The 18,509-nt window shown below is 41.7% G+C and overlaps 3 protein-coding genes across 3 annotated transcripts; all 3 read right to left on the minus strand.

Moving 5' to 3' along the window:
- Positions 1-5,318: 5,318 nt before the first annotated feature.
- LOC136493877 (ubiquitin C-terminal hydrolase 22-like) lies at positions 5,319-8,768 on the minus strand. Its single transcript, XM_066490003.1, has 3 exons — positions 7,862-8,768; positions 6,871-6,995; positions 5,319-6,371 (listed from the first exon to the last, which is right to left on the minus strand). The coding sequence occupies exons 1-3, from the start codon at positions 8,665-8,667 to the stop codon at positions 5,608-5,610; spliced, it is 1,695 nt and encodes a 564-aa protein (XP_066346100.1). The 5' UTR covers positions 8,668-8,768; the 3' UTR covers positions 5,319-5,607.
- An 822-nt stretch (positions 8,769-9,590) lies between these two features.
- On the minus strand, positions 9,591-11,192 carry LOC136492439 (UPF0481 protein At3g47200-like). The gene is made up of 2 exons (XM_066488454.1): positions 10,435-11,192; positions 9,591-10,323 (listed from the first exon to the last, which is right to left on the minus strand). Exons 1-2 carry the CDS (start codon positions 11,190-11,192, stop codon positions 9,591-9,593), a joined length of 1,491 nt encoding a protein of 496 aa, XP_066344551.1.
- Positions 11,193-15,240: 4,048 nt separating this feature from the next.
- Positions 15,241-16,932, minus strand: LOC136492440 (UPF0481 protein At3g47200-like). Its single transcript, XM_066488455.1, has 3 exons — positions 16,152-16,932; positions 15,936-15,942; positions 15,241-15,737 (listed from the first exon to the last, which is right to left on the minus strand). Exons 1-3 carry the CDS (start codon positions 16,890-16,892, stop codon positions 15,271-15,273), a joined length of 1,215 nt encoding a protein of 404 aa, XP_066344552.1. The 5' UTR covers positions 16,893-16,932; the 3' UTR covers positions 15,241-15,270.
- Positions 16,933-18,509: the final 1,577 nt, after the last annotated feature.

The raw sequence follows: 18,509 nt of genomic DNA on the forward strand, positions 1-18,509 counted from the left end.
TGTCAGTATGTTACAAGCAACGTGCCCTGTGTGCTGTTCGCTTGATCTTGTCAGTCGAACTATTTCAGTGAAATAATAGTATTTTTTCTCACAATAAATCAGCATCAGCCGTTTTTCTAACCAGCCGAACAGTGCCATGAATGCCGAGATATGGACACAAATAGATGCCAGAGGTTGTTTTCGGACTATTGATGCATATTCTCTCCGTCCCTAACTATCTGTCGTTTTCGCTTTCAGAGAAACAACTTTGACAAAATACATATTAAAAATATCAATATTTATGATACATAATTGATATTATTGGAAATATCTTTCAATCTAGTTTTTTAATAAATTTATGTGGAGATATAAATATTGCATATATTTTCTATAAATCGAGTCAAAGTTATGACACGGAAACCAAAAACGACGAATAATTTGAGACGGGGGAAGTATATAACAACTCAACCGCTTAATCCACTGGAATTCCAGTATTCCACTGCTTTCAGAGAAATCATATCTTTGTGCGTGTGCTGTGACGAGCAGACGCCGTTGCTTTCACTGATGCTAGCTACTGACCTACCGTGCAAATAACAGAAAATTTGTTGCGCCGCTCAGCCGCTCCAGATTGATCAGGGGGTGTGATCGTGTGATAGGCCTTTCGTCTCTGTGTCGGCGTGCGCGCGCAGAAGCGTCTGTACGCCTACGCCAATACAGTTAAGAAACGCAAGACGACCCTATGCAGGGCACGCAACGAAACGGTCGAAGCAACTGATTAGGCTTAGCCTTTAGCTTATTCAACCGGGTCGGCGCGTCCGTTCGTTTTATTTACTTACTCCGGTTGCACTGGTTGGGTGAAAGGTGAGACGGAGGCACTAGGCAGCGAAGCATAAGGGCACTTACAATGCTTTTCTATACCTATGAATTTCTAATGACACTATATATAGAAATTATGGTCTTAAGGGTTAGTTTCTATAAAATAATTTTTTTTATCTAATCACATACATTCACTCTCTATTCTCTACCAATCTCATTCCTTCATGTCTTGGTTCTCGTGTAGACATAGTTTCTAACTTAGACCCGGTTTCTATGATTTTTGCTCTCTCTTTAGTAACCACCTTGTCATATTAGCAAAAACGCTTAGGTGACAGTACAATTAATGTCTATAGAAACTACGATGGTTTCTATAGGCACTCCCAATAAGCTATTAATGATAGTTTCTATCTCTATTAAGTACGTTGCCAGCTAAGTAAAAGTCTAACGTGACAGCCTAATTAACGAAGAAAGAAAATAAAATTTGATGAAATCGTTTCTTCGGAGGGAAACGGCGTCGACGCTCGCAACGAGGCATGAAGAAACCGTCCTTTTTCGCGTTGGGAGGAAACGAGTAGTTTCTACGTGGTTTGGCCCGCGATGGGACGCGCCCAGGTCTCGCCGCCGCGCCGGTCGTGCTCGAGGTCCGCTCGTTCGCGCCGCACGCGCTCGCACGCCGGCCGCCGCCGCGAACGCTCGCCTGCGCCGTTCGTATGCTGGCCGCCGCGCGTGCGCGTGCTTGCCCGCCCGTCGCCGCACGCGCTCTTTCTTTCTTGGTGTGCGGTTGGGAGAGCACGAGAGGACAGAGAGAGTTCCGGAGGGAGCAGCGGATAAAGGAGAGAGATTGAAAAAAGATTAATATTTATTTACACCTTTTATTGTGTAAGATAGTTTCTATATATAATTTTTATTAACATGGTTCTTTTAGAAAGAGCATATGGTTTTAACCGTTGGGACGACTGCCCTAAGCGAGAAAGCAACGGGCCAGTGCGTCCCACGCACAGACTGCCATGGCATTTGCGATGGCCCTTGGGTTTGGCTGCTCACATGCCGGTTGCTGTGCGTGCCTGGGAGTACTAACGTGTGGGGGCACGGGCGCACGGCAGTCGGCAGCAGTGGCTCCGATCCACGCGACGGCCAGCGAAGGTTGGGTGGAGTGGAAAGCGGCATGCGTGGCGTGCGCTGTGCGTTCCTTGTCCTTCCAGAAAAGGGGCGGGGGGGGGCGGGCGGCTACTACGCATGAATGCACGATGATTGTCTGTACTGTACTTTTCTGTAATAATAATGCGTGTCGTGGGTCAGCTGAGTGCGTAGCTGATTAAGGAAGGCAAACCATTACGTAACAATAACAAGATATCTCCGATCAAACTTGTGTGGCGTTTACTTCTTTTTTCTTTATTATAAGTTATTACTATTAAATGGCCATGGGTTGATACGGAAGAATATATAACATTTTATTGATGCCATTCCGTTACCAATGCCATTGCCCTTCAGCGCACGAGCTAGTAAGTTACAATGGTAATTAATGTGCATTTCATGTAGAATCAAATCAAATTGCAGTGTACGAAACTATGTGCAGTAAATGGAGATTACTTTTATACAATGCAAGTTTCCATTGCGAATGCAATTATGAAAGTAATTGTTGGATGTACGACTGACGTTGTGGATATGTAAAGAATAATTAGCAGTCACAATCAGACATATATGTATTCAATATCTTAGTTATTTTGCAAGGGCCCTTACACATGATGTTCCTAATTAGGGATGTAGATTAAGCCGGCCCAATACTTAATTCAACAACAATAGTGTAAAGACAGAATAGGTTCAAGGTCAACCACTACATTTTGGTGTCAAATTTGTTTTGACACCATGGGCCACTAACCAAGCCATGTTGTTATTTTGAGAGAAATACTTGGAAGAACACTTGAACATGGTAATCTTGGAGCTTGTTTTCAGTTGAGATGCTATCCCTCTAAATAAACTTCCTGTGGAGTTCAAGATCTTCAAAATCAGAGTTCATAGAGAAAAGTTATATCATACTTTAATATTACATGAAAATATAGTTGTACAATGTATAAGAAATAATGCATGGCTACCATATAATGAGTTTCTAGGAATAACCTGACCGGTCAACACTTTATAAAATTAGGGTAATTGTAGCAAACTTTAGTTACCATTATAAGTCTAAAAATTTTGAACACACATTTATCCCTTTTTCCGTGGGTGGGGTAAGTGTGAGAGGAGCATGATGTGATGGCGGCGAGGGAGACGTCATGGAAGAGGCAAGACATATGATGGATAGAGAATGCCACCGTGTAGTAGTAACCTTTTTCACTTGAATATTCCATGTAGCAATTTATGGACATTCTGGCCTAATATAACTTTGAATACAATTTTTATTCCTATACTTGCCAAAAAATCTGGCATAAAAACATAAACATCGATCGATAGTTTTAAAGAACCGCAATCAGCCATAGTTACAATATAGAGCGACAACTCCAACAATTTAGCTATTCTTGTTGTGGAGGTTATTTTAGAATTTGTATAGCAAAAAGTAGGTTCCAACAGATGTGCTATCTAATTTTGTAAAATAGGAAGATGACTATCCATTGATTTTCGGTGACCATATATAGCCAACAACAAGCATTGGCTATATGACTTTGTAAAATAGCAAGACTGTTGCAGATCTCTCTCTTTTTTAGAAGTTTTCTATTTTACAAAATGGCTAAACAATGAAATTTAACAACTAATTTTAGCCAAACTGTTGAAGGTGCTCCTAACAATGTATATCTGGTCTTTTGATCCGTACCAATTAGCAGCGCTATAACAGCTCGTTTGCCACGAATGGTCGCCCGTAGTGACTGATGATGACCTACCGGCTACCGTCACGATTGAAATTTATCCGGAAGACAAGTACCCTCCGACAAGTGAAATGAAACAGTGATATAAGCGCAGAGGCCAGGTTGTCGGTTATTTGCTGCCGCTGCAACTAGGAGCACACTGTACACGCATCACGACCTTGGATCAGATAGTTTGGGTCCTTCGCAGTGTTTTCGAGTAGCTCAAAATAAAGCCGTACCAAACAACTCTGAAACGGTTTCACGGTCGAAGATCAAGAACATGAGAATCTGTGCAATTACATGATAGGTGCCGGTCAAACTTTCTTAACTTTGATCAATTTTGTAGTAAATAGTATTAGTATTTATTTTTCTAAATAATTTTATTATAAAAATATATTCTATAACTAATCTAATGGTATATATTTTGTATTATAAATATTAATACTTTTACATATACATATAACTTTCAAAATTCAAACTGTTTCGATAAGCGAGAATTGCGTTCAGTAGAGACGAAGCCAGCCCAACACGACTTCTTCGGCTTCAGTGGTTTTTACGAGCCCGTCGATGAGCTTGTCCGTCCGCGGGAGGCGACTCCTTCGCCCCATCGAGTCCGACGACGGACCAGGGAGAAAAGCAACCATGGTCCGCGAAACGGCGATAAATGTCCTGTTTGCTGGACTTATAAGTCATATTTTTTTAGTTAACGAATAGTATTTTTCTCTCACAATAAATTAGCCAACAGTACTTTTAAGAAGATATAGGGAGACCGGATTCCTGTACAAGCCAAGTACAAATCGGGTTTTGGATGGAAAAGGAGCAACAGCTCTAGTGACTAGAAGCTCACCAGATACTCCAGTTCGCCTCTGACGCGAGTTGCCTAGGCACGGCATGACACGACGAAGAAACAGAGGGCGAAGGAAGCAGAGCGGCGTGAGCGGCGGAAGAGCCCCGAACACAGCTGCACATGCGTGGTGTGATGGACATGCGCAAAAGCAACAATTCACTTCAGATAGCACAGAGAGAGCCGTCTCACCTGCTCTTCGCCATAGCAGTCAGAACTACTCATAATAATGTAGTATTAGCTTGATGCCGTCTGGCACAGGGCACTGACCCAGATTTAAGCTCGTTGAGCAATGAGCAGGGAGCTCCTACATTAGCAGTGGTCTATTCCTCACGTCACAATCACATATGGGTCGAAATCTTGGATTCGCCTCAGATTCACACCAACTCATATCAGAACCCCAATCAGGTTTTCAAGCGAGAAGAGATGGCAAAATGCAACTCGCATGATATCTCCATGCTCCTGCTCATCTCAGCACTGTACTTGCCTTACATTTTTTAACTTCCACATAAGGCAAGATTGGTTGACGACACTACGACAACTCCTATAGATTTCAGCTCATCCATTAAGACCAAGACCAAGCAAAAAAAAAACAACAAAACAAAACAAAAAAAAAACAGGGAGCAATACACAACGATCGGTATCAGCAGGAAAAACTCTACATTTAGTAGAGCAAGAATGCAATTGCTGAAAGGAACACATAAAAAATCGGTTCCCTTTTTGTTTTCTTTCCACATTTTATACTCCTCTCCTTGCTCAATCCAATATTAAACACCAGCGCAACTGGTTAGAGCATCCTCACCAGTCACCACCACTGGTTTCAAATAATGAAGCACTTGAGGTTTAAGGAAATCGCCACAAGAAATCTATTAGCCATGATAGTACAATAACTCAATGCATAAATTCGAGCATCTTCGCTTGGGCAGCTGTCTGTAAAGAAAAATTGCCGAAAAAGTTTCCCTCTTATTGGAACTATAGGTCAGTGGAGAATGAAAAACTTTGCCAGGCCATGGCTGTGCTGTGCATATGGCACACACTTTTCCTCTTGATTGATAAACTACATGTGTATCTGATTCGGTGGCCACCTTTTTTCTGGTGGTCGGGAGTAGTGCCATCAATGTTTGCTTCAGATCAGACTGTGGCTGCTCTTTCACAAGCTTTGTAGTAAAGCGTCTTCTGCACATAGAAGAGCATGTATGCCTGAGAAGTCCTGACAGTATGCTCCTCAACTCTGGTTACCCAGGCATCATCACATTTGTACCAATGATTGTTTAACCTCAGATATGTCACATAATGGCCAGCTTCTAGCTTACCACTGTGTGTGATCACTGCAAATATTTCGAATTCTGATGACAATTCTGAAACTGCATCTGCATCACTAGCTTCTGCAGGAAATATGCGGTTACCATATCTACTTCTGAGAATAGATGATGACAAGTAAGGTGCCATGTCAAGGGAAAAGGGAAACTGCAAACAGTGATCAACTTTCCTTGACACCTTTTTGACTGATGAATGCTCAAATCTCTTTATGTGAAAGCAGGAAACTAATGGAAGCCTGCGAATGGACATTTGCTTCAGGGACTCTTGCCTCTCGTTGCAGTGTTCACAGAAGAACTTTTGCTCAGCATCAAGTCTCTCTGACCTTGTAAACCGCTCCAAACACCTCATTAGTGTTGATACCTTGGAATTCACGCCAGCCAAGCCCCGTTCCCCATTGCGCACATGCGGCTTTGTGTTTGCAACACCAAAAGAACTGTTATCTCCAGTATCCATGTCCAAGGAAATGTCCATACAGGGCTCAAAAGTTGTGGATGTGAACCCACAGCTTGTGCATGTGACATCTGACCTCAGGATACCAGAAAACACTCTGTGGGCGATGCAACAGTCCCCATGGCCTATTATGAGAACAAATGACAGTGTTAGGATTTGACATTATCTGTGATTATTTTTACTCAAGACAAACCATGTTCCAACAAATCAAATGAAAAAGTTAACTCTACTTTATCCCCCAAAAAAATGGGATGATTTGATCACCTAATAATACTGGAAAACTATCCTTTCCTACTTGCCAATTTTGGTGAAAAAGCCAGGTTATCCTTCAAAGAGATGTGGAACCAACAGTAAAAAAAAGTAACTAGTACTCACAAGTTTAGAGATTTGCTATTCTAACACATGGATCTAGCTGTGCTCGTCTCACACAGAAGTTTGAAAGTGTGCTCTTGTTACTCCTATTATTAGATCCACCACTATATAAAATAAATGATCTGACCTTGATTTTGACAAACTAACTTGCAATCTAGAAACAAAACATCATATGTAGCCACTTGATACAGATTTCAGTTGGCAACATATGCAAAGGTCTTTTATCCTGAAAGTAGCAAAAGAGAAGCGTACCTTGGGCATGTGACTTTTGTTGATCATCCTTTATATTTTCATGGATATGGTCAAGGATGGAAATAAAGAATTCATGAGCATCCTGTTGCTCGTAGCTTGCGAGGTTTGATGCATGCTGCCACCAACTAAGAAATCACAATGATACTCAATAATCAGAAGAAATTTAAATACTTCTATTCAGGAGGTAGAATAAATAGATGTCATAATGTTTCCTATGCTCAGTCTCATATAAAAGACTAAAGCATGGAATTCATATGATCCAGATATCCTGAAACATGGGAACTGTAATAAAATCCATGCAACATAGATCAAGCGCCCCAGAATACCTAAAAACTGACCTGGCCAACTGTTACCTGCATTGAATTTGCAGATTTTCATGCATTTTATCACTTAAAATATTTTTAGACAGTTTAATGACTGCTAAGCCTGCCAGATGACTTAAGCAGTTAGGCCCAGTAAGGTTAACTTGAGAGCTTAAGGTTATATATTTGATATAGGATAGGATGCCATGTCACCAACCAATTGTCATGTATTGAGACGTGTAACTGTTCCCCCTTTTCTACTAGCATTACAATAACATATAATGCTAAAAATGCCATGCCATGTCATCAATCAATTGCCATGAATTGAGATATAACATATATTAATGCTAAAAATGCCTCCCTCTTTAGTTGCACATTCTCTGCTCATTCCATTTTGTATTAAGTAGCTCCATTTGCAATCCTGCACGATCATTGTCTAGTTGAAATACAAGGCATATAATCCAAATAACACTGTAATTTATCTTCGCAAGCCAGAAATACAACCCAACATCTCAGGCAAGATTCCCTTCCCCACGTTACAACTCATCAAGAACCCATTTTAGCTACCAAAATATTAACTTCGCTTTCCCAATACGCAATGGATCCAACAGAAAGGAAGGCAGCATGCTGCTATAAACCCGAAATGGCATCAACCATTGCGATTAGCGCGCGAGATCCAGAGTCCAGACCTATATAGAAACTTGGCGGGGCTGTACGGCATGCGCTCCCCAGAGAAGGCCGCGGAGTAGATCTCGTCGAGGTCACACGCGAGGCAAGCGACCCTGGCGGCGTCGGCGTCCGTGGCGCGGTGCCTGACGGGCGTGCGGCGCGGGCAGAGGAACCGGTTGTGGCGATCGCCGAGGAAGTAGTTCCGGAGCGGGGGCGCGTGGAGGAGCGCCTGGAGCACGGAGTTCATGAAGCAGGTGTTGCCGAGGTTGTTGAGCCCCCGCAGCCCCGCCGGCGCGGCGGCGGAGGCGGATGTGGTGGGGTCCGCGGAGCTCATGAGCGCGAACTCGGCCGGATCTGGCGCCCACGCGCGGTAATCCACGCGCCGGCGCTTGCGGAGCGCCGCGGACGGGGACGGGGAGGCGGAGGTGGAGGTTGAGGGGAGGAGCGAGGAGGACTGGGCGAGGAAGACGGCGTGGTCGAAGTCGGGATCGTAGACCTGGTCCCCGCAGGCGGCGCAGAAGAGCTCGGCGCGGTCAACGTCAACGGCGATCTGGTGGCCGGGCCCCGCAGAGGCGGAGGCGTGCGAGGCGGCGTGGGAGGGGCAGAAGACGGCGGCGCAGGAGAGGCAGGCGTAGAGGCGGGAGGTCGGGGACGGGGCCGCGGCGGCGCAGGGCGAGCAGCGCGGCAGCTCGCGCGGGTCCCGCCGGATCTCGGGGCGGCCGAGCGGGCGCACGCGCAGGCAGCGGCGGAGGAAGCGCAGCGGGCGCGAGGACAGGCGGTGCGCGGCGAGGTGCGGGCAGGGCGGTGGTGCCGACGGGGTGGACATCGGGGATGGGAAAGGGGGCGGGTTGGTGGGGACAGCGGCGGCTGCCGCGGGGTGCGGGCCGGAGCGTGACAGCAGGTGATGCGGTGCGGGGACGTGGTGGAGGGGGGAGGTGGGGTGGCGAGGCGGTGGACGGGATGATGGTGGCGGTCGTGGAGAGGACGGTTTATGGGCCATGGAGTCTCACTCTGTGGGTTGGAACTCTGAAGATGCGGTTCAGGAACAGTGGTGCACTGCAGGATCACGATCTGAACGGGCGATCAGGCTCTCCTCAGCTTTGCAAACTTGCAAACCATAGCAAAAATTTAATTCGCATTCCACAATGAAGTTGACACTTGGGAGTTGGGGCAGCTACAAATGTACTCGCTCCGTCCTAAAATAGATATTATTCTCATCTTCCAAAAAGTCAAACACTTCTATATATTACATAATTATTATTATTAGATAGATCGTTGAATATACTTTTATAATAAACTTACTTTAAGATATAAATGTTACATATATTTTCTACAAACCGAGTCAGATTTAAGAAAGTTTGACCTATACGCATCCCAAAATGGCTCTTATTTTGGGACAAGAGGGAGTAAATTACGTGGACCATCTACGCATTTTGTCACAAACATTTGAACTTCCTATAATCGCACTCGAAATCTTCCAGGAATTCAGTCTAAAGGAACACCTTTATGAAGATGATTAACTCTACTGCATTACAGATGAATCATAGTTGCGTCATTCTCATTCAGTTCTTACGAACAACTTATTTACCCTTAACAAAAAGAACTTATTTACAGTAAGCAGCGTACTCATCGCATCAACTGCTACAAAACTTACAGTAACTGAACGAGTGCATTGCTCCTCCTATTTACTCCTGTCTAACTGTCTTCATCAGGGCCTGAAATTTGTACAGATTTCTGCTGCTGCTATATCTACTCTGGCGGATTAACATACGCCAGAATACCATAAACGGTTTGCACAATTGTGCAGACGAGGACGATGACTGTCGCAACTGCACCTGCAGCCAACCATGGGTTGCTGAAGTGATTCAGCCACTGCCATGCCATCCACCTGTTGATGCGGCTCTGATAGTGATCTTCCATAGTCTGGCACAGAGATTTCAAATAATAGTTACCACTGAAATCGAAGACCAAATCTCTACTGAGCAAAGTGAGGAGATCAGACAATTTATCGTCAGTATCAAGGTGGTGCACAATGATTTTTCTTTGAGCAAGCAGTGCAACATCTTCTGGCATACTTATAAGCTGAGACAAGAAAACAATATAAGCAGTGAAGTTATCCCCAAACTGAGGACAGGTTTGTTCAAATGCAATGAGGTTCCTGAAAAGACTTCCTGCATGTTCATCAATAACAAGGCATGGGATCTCCATTTCACCATTGGAAAATCCAATGTCCAGCAGAGAATGAGGGTCGAATTTATCATATTCCCGTCTCTTAAATCTGATTCCAGCTTCTAGATATTGTGCAGCTCGTTTCCAGCGATTAAGTTGATTCCCATATTGAAGCAGATCCATTTCGTCCTGAGATGAATCGTGATTACTATTTTCTAGATTAGAGCTGATTCTGAAATACTTCCGTCCAAAACTGAGAAATCTGCTAATGTAGTGGGGTCCCAACTTAGAATTGTGGTATTCCTCCGGCCTCCTACTCGGTTGGAAGTAAATATGACACAAGTGAAGCAAATGGTGAAAATGTTTTGGTCGGTCCGAATCCATAATTGCTTTTGGATACCAGCGCAAAGCAGATTCAACATACCGAGCAAGTTCATCTGTCAAACATGGCGGTGAAGCACAGTTACCTGTGACAAGCTCAAATATTTTTTCCACGATGAAAAAAGGAATATGATTTTCTAGCACTAATAGGTCGTGATTGACATATCTAATAAACCAACTCCCAGTTTGATAATGAGATTGTGAATCACCAGAGTTCTCTTCTCTATCGGCCCATTCTTCACAGGACACATCATTTGCTGTTGTGGTATCCTCAGTCTTCACATGTTCCGGATGTTCCCCTTCAGTAGCTACTGTTTCCTGAGGATTCGTAGATTCTTGACATTCTAGTCTATTATCCACAAGTCTTGCTACAGCTCCAAGAGAACACAAAATGAAGCACCCATCAAGCAAGAGCATCTGCAGAAAGGTCTCACAATCCATCTTGATGTCTTCGGGATAACAATTTCTTGCCTGTTTCGCAAGTGCCCCTACTGTAGTTAGGTAATCAAGCAAATTCCTCTGGCAGTTTAGCCTGATGATTACATCCAGATAACCCCATTTTACTTTTTGCATATCTTGCAAACTTGCAGATCCATAATGATATGGACCAACAGATACAATGCAAGGCTCATATGAGAATCTATCAGAATCGCGTATATGTTGCTGGATCTTGTAGATTATGCATGCTTCTGTTCCATGATCAATGTCAGCTGACCAATAATAATCGAGTTCTTGAGTCATGGAGCTGACCAGTTCACTAATGTTCACTTTCTTAACTTCTGTTTCCTGAACTCGAGACATTCTTACCTGTTGAGGCAAATATAAGGGATCCAAATTTGCCCTAAGTCAAACTGTGTTCAATCTTCAATTTGACCAAAATTATAGAAAAGAAGAATAATAGTTATGACATCAAATTAGCATCAGTGAATACCTTATGAAATATATTTATAATTTACATATTTGATGTAATTGATATTAATACTTTTCTTTATAAATTTGGTCAAACTTTTATAGTTTGACTTAGAACTAACTTGGGTCCCTTATATTTTAGAACAGAGGGAGTACTTTTGTTTGCTCATAACAGAAGGGCAAGGACAGTTGTGATTGTGATCCTGACTGTGATATGATATACTTAATTGCTTATTCAAGATAATGCAAAAAAATAATAGTATACTTAATTGCTTATTAATTTCTTTTCTACATGATTCCCTCATTTTCTGTGTTGATTGATTGTTGTTTCCTTGTATATTCCTTTCATCTTTTATTTCCTTTATTGACACCTAATTGAAGAATTTCTGACATAAGCATGAAATCAGAAATGAAATACTATGGATTATGATCCTAACCAAGATTATTCATATACTATATAGGAATATAATTTTAGAAAAAATATTGATATATTTCTTAATTATGAAGAAAACTATTTCAATAGACACGATGCATGCCACATGTGAGTGATTGAGTAGATGAGTGGCCGAGTGATTTATGTGGAGTGATCTTTCTCATTTTCTTCATATTTGAAGGACTGGAAACGGCGACCAGAGGGGGGGTGAATGGAAGCCTCAAATTTCTTTCGAAATCTTCGACCACTGTCCCAACATCAATCCCCAAAAAGCATACACGAAAGACTTGATGACCACGACCCTAGAGAAGAGTGGATGCTCCCTCAGAACACAGCGGGTCACCACAGAGCCAACGGAACACAGATCGAAGCCCAAACGAGCAAACTCCCAAAAGAAAACAGCACTGCTCCTGCAAATATCGGACACGTCCGGTATTATATCGGACACGTCCGGTATTTTCGGACACGTCCGGTATGATCTCGGACACGTCCGGTATTTTCAGCAGCAAGCTGACCAAAAGAGAAAAATCCAAAACCCCGTCAAATGGTGTCCAAAAATCATGAAATTTTAACCATAGCTCTTTAGACACCAAGGGAAGGTCTCCACCAAATTTTAGCTCAAAACTCCAAAGTGAGAAATATCGGACACGTCCTAGATCATATCGGACGTGTCCGGTATGAACGAGCAGTTTCTCGAGAAAAATCAAATCAAGCCATAACTTGATCAAATCAACTCCAAATGACTTGAAACTTTGCACAAGGGTTCACAAGCGAGTAGAAAGGCAACCTCTAAAGGATCATGGCCCGAAACAAACTCTAACTCCGTGAATCGAAGGAATTGAAGAATCCCCCAAAAAATAGGTCAAGAACTTAAATTGTTCGGATCTGCGATCTCGTGAGGAATTAGTGGATTTCCTTCGGTGGAAAGCTTCTACTCATGTCATTGATCGATCCAAGGCAACAAGAATGAACCAAAACCATCCCAAAACAAAGAAACGAGAGGGGAAACAAGAGGGAACAAAAGGAGCTCGTGAAGAACACCAAAATCACATCAAGAACACAACTAAATCATGAATCCCGGAGGGCATACGGTGGTTACGGCCACCGATTCCTTCAAAACCAAGTCACAATTTGAGTTGTGGACCTCTCTCATACATGGAAGCAAACTAGAGGAAGAAACCCTAAAGGAGAAAATAAAAACTGGAGGAGGTAAGGGAGATGGGGGCTCTCTCATCCTATTTAACAGGGCTATTACACATTCCCAGTTTTGCCCCTAGATACAAATGAGTTGAACCGCTAAGCCCAAGGGCGTTGTTGTCCAACCCGGTGTAATTTTGATCCGACGGCCACCGCGCCTTCTCATCGGTAGCTTCGCCTCGACGCGAACTCCCCGATGCCGCCACGTGCCGTCCGTCCCTCCTCGGAACCTCCGCCCGGGTTTTGAGGCCCAAACCCGTAAACCGTCCATCCGATGGTTTTGAGGTCCAAACCATCAAACTGTCCGCGAGTAGCGTACTCCATACGCGTCCCCCGCCATCCGACGCGTGTCACCGCCGTCCTCGACCGGCCAGCCCGCCAAGTCCTCCTGAGCCTCGCTCGACTCACGCGTCCGCCGTCTTGACCCGGTCAACACCGTCACTCCATGTCTTCTTGCACTTGTCGATGTCCCAAGTGTCAGCCACCGTGGCTAGTCACCCGGCCTCTGGGTCCCTCGGTCCAAGCCTCACGTCCGTCGTTCACCACTCCCGGTCTGTCGGCACGGCACGTCCTCCTTGACCTTCACCTCGCCGTCGACCACCGCATCCGAGCTCCACACCTGCACAACACAAGCCAAAAGACATGTCGCACACATAGCTTTCGCCATGGTAGGGTTAGTCACCACTCAACCTACTTCGTGGATCACATTGACAATCACTCATCACAAAACGAACACACAAGGGTACTTGTCAACCTTGTGTTCGCAATATTGACATAGAAGCTTACCTCTCATGAGAATTCGAACACGGTTGTTGCCTGATGACTGAAACTTGATGATGAAGTGGATTATATATAAAAGAATAAATTGAATGGATTTATTTGAGCTTTGTGTTCTCTATTTCTCTTGGAATTAGGTGTTTATAATTTTGTTTGTTTAGACAAACAGATTCTTCTGTAGTGATTTACATGGTCATCATGGACGACCCAACTTTGAGTCTTATACTCTTATACATTTCTTAAATTATTTTTTTTTTAAAAAAATCTGGGTGTAGCATTTCAGCAAGACCGCCATATTGTCATCTAACAGCGTGTGCCGCATGTACAGACAACTGTATAACATAAAGTTGAGTTTAAGAGTGAGAAAGACAAGGAGAAATAGGGAGAGTAGCGAAGAGAGAAAGAGGTGATGAGATGTTGAGTGAGAGGGAGAGATATATAGAGGGAAAGAGAGAGAGAAATTGATGCATATAAACTATATATCATACCATGTAAATGTATTAGATACAAGTTACAACATTTCTCAATATTAGTTTATTTAATTTACTTTCTTGTTGACTGAATACAAACTCTCTAAAATGAATAGATATTTTAAATTTTCCAAAAAAAAAAGAATAGATATTTTCAAAAAAAAAACCTATCATATCGACGTCTCATTAATAAAAATAATTTTAAAACCATATCTTACTTTATGTATTCAACAATGTTAAAATTCTTCTTATACTATAATATAATAGGGCGTTGCCTGCCACAACCATAAACACGTGCGTGGCCACTAGTACCTACTAGGATGTACCTAAGGTGCATGATAGAACTGACAACGTTAAGCATTGAAGTAGCCCAAATATCTGTTCACTCATAAAGTTATAACTTTTTCGTTTTTATAAAAGAAGAGCCATCGGTGTTTCAGAGATGTTACGATGCCATATTGTAATTCACTAATATTAATAGCAATCACTCGTAATTGTAAAAAACCATGACAGATATGGTACAATCACTCGTAATTGTAAAAAACCATGACAGATATGGTACATTGTCACAGTATATTGCAATTCAAGTTGCATAGATGGTCGGATTGGGTATTTTCTTTTCTCATTCAAATGAATGAATTTGTCAATTATCGCATATTAAATCCAAAAACTTCATTAGTCATATTCTTAATAACAGGTATATAATTGATCTTACAATCATTTTAATATAACACCAAATAACTTGTGTATTCAAAAAAATTCAAAATCATGAACATTCTGGTCTTCGAAGTGGAATAGATGTCTTTAATCTCACCAGGAATCTACAATTCTACATGGACATAGTGAATTGTATATTTAGCTCATAGTCGTAGACATTACAAAGACAATCATACAGAGATTTTTTTTTTCAATGTACCGTTACATGTTAACATGCATACGAGGAATACATTCTTTTTAAAAACATGAAAATGTAGTATTCTCACCGAGCCATTCGACATCATAACAATTATGAATATCAGAGGGGGATAGAGAAAAACTCTGATGAGAAGATGGTGTTGAGGTGTTCACTCCAAAGATGATAAAATGATAACCATTAACGAGGTTGCCTGTAAGCTAGAACAGTGAATATTGTCTGGACAATTGTACACACTAGGACGACTATTGCAGCGAACACACCTAATGCTAACCAAGGATTGCTGAAGTGATTACGCCAGAGCCAAGCCATCCATCTATTCAGCCTGCTCTGGTAATACTCCTCCAATGTATGGCACAAAATTTTCAAGTAATGGTAGCTATCAGTTCCAAAGTCGAAGAATATATTTGTGCCAAGTCTGGTGAACATAGCTGACACTTCATCATCGCTATCCAGCATATGAACAATTATACCTCTCCGAGCAAGTAGTACTACATCTTCAGAAGTGCTTACAAACTGAGACATAAAAGCGATATAAGCTGTGATGTCATTTCCAAATCGGGGATCAGTTTGCTCTAATGCAATCAAATTCTCAAACAGAGATTCTGTATTTTCATCAATAACAAAACGTGGGACTTCTAGAACTCCTGCTGAATGTTATGTCCAAGAGTGAATGCCTGTCATTGAAACTGTACTCCCTTGTCTTCAGTTGAACTCCTGTTTCATGATATTGTACAGCCTGACGGCAATAATTTGGTAACTGCTTGTCTTGGAAGCAATTTATTGAATGTGTAAGCAACTGCTGCTGCTCATTTTCCTCTTTTTTGGGACCAAGATTGAAGTACCTCTGTCCTAAATGAACAAGATGGTTAAAGAAGCTAATCTTCAACTGGGATTGATTGATTTCAACGAACTTATGAGTGGGCTTCAGGTACATATGACATAAGTGAAGCAAATGATGAAAATCTTTTGGTCTGTTAGATTCTCCGGTGCCTTTTGGAAACTGCCGTAAAATATCTTCTACACAATCAACAATTTTTTTCTCTAAGTGGCGCCCTGACCCTGCATTTGCTCAAGGCTATATTGTATACTGTCTCAATAATGAAGAAGGGAATTTGATTTTCCAGCAAGAATAAATCATGCCAAACAAAATTAGCATACCATTCTCCAGAACTACTGCAATCATAACCATAAGCTCTATTACTTTGAGGTTCAGGTTCATTGTCACGTAAATTGGTTAATTCAATTTCATGCACTGACGTGTCAGTTGCATGGATTTGCACAGAGTTGCTCTCAACTGCTTGACCAGAATTGTGGCATTCTTCTCCATTTGTATCGGCCTCTTCTAATGGAATTGGTGCACCAACAGTACCGTCAACTTTTACTAAGATGAAACATGAATCAAGCAATAGCATCTGTACAAACTTCCTTTTGTTCATTGATATATCCTGGGAATAATAAAACCTTGCTTGTTTCTCTATTTTATATATTGCTCTTATGTAGTCCTGCAAGCTTAATTCACAATTCAATTTCAGAATGAAGTCTAAACACTTCCACTTTTCTCTCTCCATTGCTATCAGGTTCTGAGCTCCATGGCGATAAGGACCAATTGACAGAATTATTGGCTCATAAGAATTCTGATCGACCTGAAGTAAATGTTGGGGCACTTTGTGGATCGAGCGTAAATTGTTTCCATCATTAGACTCAAATGCAGACCAGTAGAGATTTATTTCCCTGTTCATATAACTGGTCATCTTATTCGTGTCTATTGAATCAGCTTGATTGCTTTTAATTGTAGCCATTTCTACCAATCCAATCTTCCAAAATAAAAATCAACCACAGTTTTCTACATCAAGATAGGCAAGATTGTGTAAATATTTACAGAAAGGAATATAAGGATATTTCTGCACTGACTTTAGAGGTTTGTAAAACACCAATTTGTAGTTCCCATGTAACATTTAAAGCTAGATAGCTATACTAATACAAATATATCCAAGAAAAAGCATAACAGAAGATGAAGTTCAAAGTTCAAACAAAAACCATGTTGCCAGGATCAAACTTTCCTCTTGAAAAATGAAGTAAAAAGAAGAAGCCTAGTAGCCACTGATGGCAATATACATTTAGAAACAAAATAAACTTCTGCTGATTTTTTGTCTTTTTTCTTTTTTTGGCATGAATCCATGATATTACTTGCCTGTGGCTTGTAGTGCTTTCATCTTGCTAAAATTCAAAAGGCCATTCATTTTGTTTCAAGAAGGGAAGAAATCTATGCTCATATCAAATACTCTATTCATTTTAGAATCATGCAAAAGGATGTTTGCAGTATTGCAGAGTTCCTAATTTGGTCATTCGTTGCTTCTTTTTTTGTGGGATGACCAATCCTGAATTCCTGATTACTTTTTTTTTAAAAAAAAATAACAGGTAGGAGAAAAGGCCAAAGATGGCCACAGCAACAGCACTGTAACAGGGGGAAAAAACAAGCCTACTGTATGCCCTCCCATCTATGTACCAATATATGATTCATGAGGACACAGATTTTCCTAATCCTTGAAAATCCATATGCAGTTCTCCTAAATTTGTTCCTGTTCCAACTCCTATGGGTACTACATTTTCAAGCTGCTGTAAGATGGCAGTTACAAAAAAAGACAAACAAGGCATGATTCCTCTTCCGCAGAAGCCCTGTTGTTTGAATTACATTTTACTCTCTCTGATCTGATTTGAAACGAAAGAGGGTCAGGGCCTCAGGGGTATTAGATCCCCGTACCACAGACACTGAATGACATGCGATCTTTCTAATGATCACACTGAACTATGGAAAACTGTCGAAAAGTTCTAAGATTTTAAAACAAAGGGTCGTGAACTTGCCAGGACTACTGCGATTCTGGCAACGGTGAATCGCTGCAGGGTTGAGTCGGAGACGGTGCAAATCAGCCTGACTAGAGACCACCTGTTCCTTCGTTTCCTCTTGCTGCGGAATTGCAGATCCGCGGTGCGATTTTCAGGTGGTTCAGGGATAAGAAGGACGGAGTCTTCGTCGCCGGAGCGGAGTATTGCTCAAGGTTTGGAGACACACCCATCCCTCTCCACTTAATATCCTATTAATCTTCTATACATAAAAAGTACCCCCTCCGTCCAACCTTCTGTATAAAAAATATTCCCTCCCATTCCAAATTATAAAACATGATGACTTTTCTAGATAGATAGATACTCTATTCTAAATTATAAGACGTTTTGATTTTTCTAGATATGTAACAAAAATTATGTATTTAAATATATACTATGTCTAGATACGTAGTAAAAATAATATACCTAGAAAAAAAAACAAAATATCTTATAATTTAAAAGGATAGAATAGTTTTTATTATGCATTTACATGTATATTATGTCTAAATACATAGTTAAAACAATGAATCTTGAAA

This window comes from Miscanthus floridulus, chromosome 11 (genome assembly GCF_019320115.1).
Source record: "Miscanthus floridulus cultivar M001 chromosome 11, ASM1932011v1, whole genome shotgun sequence".
NCBI classification, from domain to species: domain Eukaryota; kingdom Viridiplantae; phylum Streptophyta; class Magnoliopsida; order Poales; family Poaceae; genus Miscanthus; species Miscanthus floridulus.